Source organism: Thunnus albacares, chromosome 13, assembly GCF_914725855.1.
Source record: "Thunnus albacares chromosome 13, fThuAlb1.1, whole genome shotgun sequence".
Classification (NCBI taxonomy): Eukaryota; Metazoa; Chordata; class Actinopteri; order Scombriformes; family Scombridae; genus Thunnus; species Thunnus albacares.
In genome coordinates, this window is record NC_058118.1 from 4538353 (window position 1) to 4543805 (window position 5453).

The following is a 5453-nucleotide window of genomic DNA, read 5'->3' on the forward strand; positions in this document are numbered from 1 at the left end:
ATACTCAGATACTTTGAATTTGAATCTGTGTTTGCTCACAGAGAAACACACAATTTGTAGGTCAGACCATTAATGAAAGACTTTTTTTGTAAAAATCTGAGGATGGACTAAAGAATATCAGGTACAATAGATTGTCAAACATAAATGTGAATAACATGTCCATTTGCACATTCATTCAGGGACATTTTTTAATTTTGACAACTCAATTTCACCTCAAGGTCCATTTAGTTGCTGTTCTGGAGTTTTCTATCATATCACATAATCTTCCTCAGCAGATGGTGACTGGGCATGTTGAGGGTTTCTTAAAGTTTTTATGCAAATTAATATGAAATATTACAGTTATTTGAAAAAAAATAGGACATGTATCCTTGGAGTTTCTTCACTGTTTCACTGTGTTTGGATCCAGATCCAAATACAGCTTTAAAATTTCAACATGTTTATCTTATGTTGGTATATATGATTTCTGTGTGTGTGTGTGTGTGTGTGTGTGAAAAGTATTTTAAGATACCCTAAGCAGGAACAGAGTCAATCTTTTTCATACAACTGTTGGGAAACTTAAAACTGACTAATAAAACACATTTATTTTAAAACTAAAACTAGTGCTTTTGTGGCAGAATCATGAGATTGATCTAATCTCTTATTCTGTGGGAACCTTCCAAAGCATGTTCTGTTACATGTACCACTACAATAAACGTGTTATGTCATCATAATTAGTCTTACTCTGGGAAAATTTTTGGTTCCTCTATCGATATTTCCTGAGTCACTAACTCAAGAAGGTGGTTGCTCAACACACCCAGTCTACAGCCTATATAACAGCTGCCTCCAGCACAGAAACACAAGTTGCCTACAACGAGGAAACATGAAGACAATCAATCTCAGCATTCTACTAAGCCTGGCAGTCGCAGTTCACTGCGTGCCAATATCACAGGTTACTGTTCAAGATGAGCAATTTGCAGAGGTAGGTGTTCTTGCTTTGCCTTTTTATGCATGTATTCTCACTATGTTGTACTAAAGTTGTGCATTTGAAAACTTTGTTCTCTGAATTCTGATGTTACGTTGTTATAGACACATGAAGAATTTCACCACAGTACCTGCTTGATCCCTGCTGTTAAAATATTAACAGATCTTTTCTTCCTGCATGGAGTATATTTGTATATTCTGCAGATGATGCATATTTAAGTATGTAACTTTGATTTTCTCTCACAGAGCTACCTGAAGAAATTCTTCAACCTAACTGAGGAGAGCGGTCCAACTGTCAGACGGGGGATCAGCCCAGCGGTCGAGAAGCTGACTGAGATGCAGCGATTCTTTGGTCTCCAGATCACCGGGACGCTGGATGCTGACACCATGGCGATGATGAAGAAGCCCCGCTGTGGCGTTCCGGATGTGGACTCTGCTCGTTTCTCCACCTTTGGAAATAAGTGGCAGAAAAACGGTTTTACGTACAGGTGAATGATCTAAAGAGAGAATGTGTGAGAGACTAACTTTAGGCATTGCATGTGATAAATTATTGAAGTATATTCTATATTTTTCTGTCTTACAGGATTGAGAACTACACACCTGACATGTCTGTGGCAGAGGTAGATGACTCCATAGAGAAAGCACTGCAGGTTTGGGCCAAAGTCACTCCTCTGAGATTCACAAGAATCTACAGCGGCACAGCTGACATCATGATCTCCTTTGGCCGCCGATGTGAGTACTAAACAACATTTCCTGTGTATGTCCCAGTTATACACTTTCTCTATGCTCAGTTTATTAGTTGTGATGTTCTTAAGATTCTTGGCTTTAACTACATGCTTTTTCTGTGTCTTGAAGTTCTGATTTGTATTTTTTAACAGTAATTCATGTAATGGCTTGTAATTCTATCCAGTTTGCCAAACCTGACATAAATATGCTTCTTTTAACAGCACATGGTGATTTTTACCCCTTTGATGGCCCTGATGGCACTCTTGCCCATGCCTTCGCCCCAGCCCCTGGCATTGGAGGAGATGCTCATTTTGACGATGATGAGACCTTCACCTTCCGCTCAAACTCTGGTGAGTTATTTATGCCCAGCATAGTGTCTGATTTTACTCTATAACTACTCAGTGTATATTTTCATATACATGATATATTGTATGCTTTTCATTGAGAGGATCTGTATATGACTGGTAATTCTGTCTTTTCTGCTGTAGGATACGTCCTGTTCATGGTAGCTGCCCATGAGTTTGGCCACTCCCTGGGCTTGTCTCACTCTACAGATCCTGGTGCTCTCATGTACCCCAACTACTCATACGGAAACCCTGACACCTTTCTTCTCCCCCGGGATGATGTCAACGGCATCCAGTCTCTCTATGGTTAGTACTAACTGACCGATTCATAGCTGCCTGTTTGCACAAATAGCACTCAGCCTAAATCTCTGAGGAACTCCTGAACATAACATTACTCTGACTTTATTCAACCTCCAGGTCCAAACCCTGATAAGGATCCAGTCCAGCCTGAACCTCAGCCTCCCACCACCCCTGATGCCTGTGATTCTACCATGGTATTGGACGCTGTGGCCACCCTGCGAGGAGAGATGTACTTCTTCAAAGACAGGTATCGCAGACATAGAATGCTCAAATATCTGAATACTGAAGTCCATTCTGAGTGTTTTCTCTTCACACAAGAGCAGGTTTATGAACTCATTTGTGTTCTTGTGTGTTCACAGCTTCTTCTGGCGTAGCTACCCTCAGAGCGATACACCTCAGCAAAGTCTCATCACAAACTTCTGGCCTAATGCCCCTGTCAACATCGACGCTGCTTATGAGAGCAAACAATCAGACAATGTCCTACTCTTTAAAAGTATGTGTTCTCTTAATCTACCTAAAACTCCTAATCTGACACTATTTTCAAGTGTACATTATTAACCCTTACATGTTTACTAAAAAGTATTTTCTTTGAATCTCCTTACAGATCGTAAAGTGTGGGCTTTCAGTGGCTATGACCTTGTACCTGGCTATCCTAAAACAATTTCCAGTTTTGGTCTGCCCATAACTGTGGAGAAAATCGATGCTGCTATGTATGACGTGGATTCTCGCAAGACTCTGTTCTTTGTGGGCAGAGATTACTACAGGTGTGTTCAAATGACGTGATCTGAAATCAATTCAGGTGACTGATTTAGACGTGACAATGGTTTACAAGATGGTGTACAAATAGTGAATCGGTCTAATTCTTGTCTGTGTGTCTGTAGTTATGATGAGACCAAACAGGCTATGGACGAGGGATTCCCCAAACGTGTTGATGAGACCTTCTCTGGCATGACCGGCAAGGTGACGGCAGCTCTCCAGTACAGAGGTGAGTAGCGTTCAAGGCTGATCTGAGTTTTCCAAATCAGGACTATTGAAATGAGAGAATGTTTACAGTTACTGTGAATCCTTCCAGTCTTTATCAAACACAGACACTAACACTGATTCTCTGTTCTCCAGGTTTCACCTATCTCTACAGTGGACCCCAAATGTTTGAGTACAGCATGGCGAGTGGCAGGTTGTTCCGTGTGCTGGAAAACAGCTACTTCTTGCGTTGCACTAACTTCTAGACCAGATGACAACAGAAGTTGTTAAAAAGTTTACATAACTTGTAATAACATATTCTATAATATCTAATTGTATTGTTACAGAATTAAGGGTATATACTGGATATATGCCCCTTCTTATAAACAGCACCTTACACTTTTTTTAAAAATACTTTAATGAAATTGCATTTTTGCAGCACCAGCCATTGCTTATTTTTTTACTTATTCAAAGTTAATTTAATTCTAATTTATTGTATTTTATTTGTAATTCTTTTTCAAAATGTTGCTGTTGCTATGTTGTTGATGCATTCATTTTGTGTAACTTAAAACTCATAAATTATTTTTTATCATTTTCATAATTGCACGTCTGCATAGATTTGAACACCACTGTGACAACACATATGAATGTATGCGTGTAAAAACTGTGAAAATAAATTGGCTCCTTGAGTTAACAAATAAAAGTTGTTTACGTACATTTTAAGTATGTTTTGTTGTTATTTTGCTAAACCAAAAGAGTACTGATAGTGACATGATGTGGCTTGCGCATTTTCTCAACAAGACTGACATTTGTTTTTTAGCTTATAATGTATGACGAACAAAGTTACTAGCAGTCAGTAGTGCAGTGCAGTAGTGTAGAGTAACTTTTCATCATAGAGATGTGGAAATATGTAGTACTACACAAGAAACACAGAGATACAACTGCTAATAATTACATTATGCAAATGCTTAGCTACAATACCGTATACTGTAATACCTATTGAGACTTAAGTCGGTATAATGTTTACCATGTTGAATATGTTAGTTTAGCATGATGGCATGCTAACATTTGCTAATCAGCACTAAATACAATGTGCAGCTGAGCTTGATGGAAATGTCAATACTTTTGCAGGCACAGAATTTGGTCAGAGGCGGTTCTAGATATTTTTAACTGTGGGGGCAATAGGAGTGGGATATGTAGAGGTTGCCACAATGTGTAGTTAATGTGCATGCACAGCACACAGATTTTTTAATATGCATTAATAATGGCCTAATAGTAGGCTAAAATATAAATTAATAGGCTACATGCATACACATGACTGTTCGTGGTCTCCTATTGTGCAGAACCTTTATTGTCTAACATTAACAATGACAAATAAATAATTTTAAAAAATTGAACTCGTTTACAAAAGTTAAGGCTATTAAGTAGTCAATTCTTTGAACAAACCACCAAGCAAAAATACATCATGCAAACCCTGAGTTCTGTCTTCCTCTAAATTAACTCAAAATCTCTCATCTGAATTATATAGTATACCATACAATATAACATACACTAATATAATAGGACAATTAGCCTGGATGTTTTTGGATAAAGAATAGAAAAACAGGTTCTGATCATTTTTAAGGCCATTCTGCAGAACAAACTGTGGTGTTAGGCAATCCCTGCCATATAACACCAGTTTACAGGCTTGTTATAAACTGAGGAGACTAGCATGAAGTGACTGGATAAGTAACATGCATATTCACAGAGTTAGTGTGAATGTGAATTTTTGACAAAGCAACATTTACCATTACCATCTCATGTATGACTATCTTCAGTTTCCTGTGCTTTATTAAGATAAATAATGCTCTGACCAATAACTAAACCTGTGCAAGTATTGTGGTCATGGATCTATAACAAGCCATTCAAAGAGCTCATGAGGCCTTTTACCAAAAGGTGGACTACTTTGAAATAATAATAAGCTGACTTCATGAAAGCTATACATCTGCTATAATTAAATAAGCTTGCGAGACAAGTGTGCTACACATTATTGTTCAGATTAAATAAGAACAGCAACAATAATTATGATTATTATGATAAGCCAATGTATGTTATGATTTGGGAATGATATCAAGGCCTCTGACCGATACATTAAGAAACCGATGCCTCGTTAATGTGCAATCA

General features: G+C 38.0%; 1 protein-coding gene across 1 annotated transcript; it reads left to right on the top strand.

Moving 5' to 3' along the window:
- The first annotated feature begins 617 nt into the window (after positions 1 to 617).
- LOC122995424 (collagenase 3-like) lies at positions 618 to 3562 on the top strand. The gene is made up of 10 exons (XM_044370650.1): positions 618 to 958; positions 1207 to 1448; positions 1544 to 1692; positions 1908 to 2036; positions 2175 to 2336; positions 2448 to 2577; positions 2690 to 2823; positions 2935 to 3094; positions 3212 to 3315; positions 3447 to 3562. The coding sequence occupies exons 1-10, from the start codon at positions 860 to 862 to the stop codon at positions 3554 to 3556; spliced, it is 1419 nt and encodes a 472-aa protein (XP_044226585.1). The 5' UTR covers positions 618 to 859; the 3' UTR covers positions 3557 to 3562.
- The last annotated feature ends 1891 nt before the right edge of the window (positions 3563 to 5453 follow it).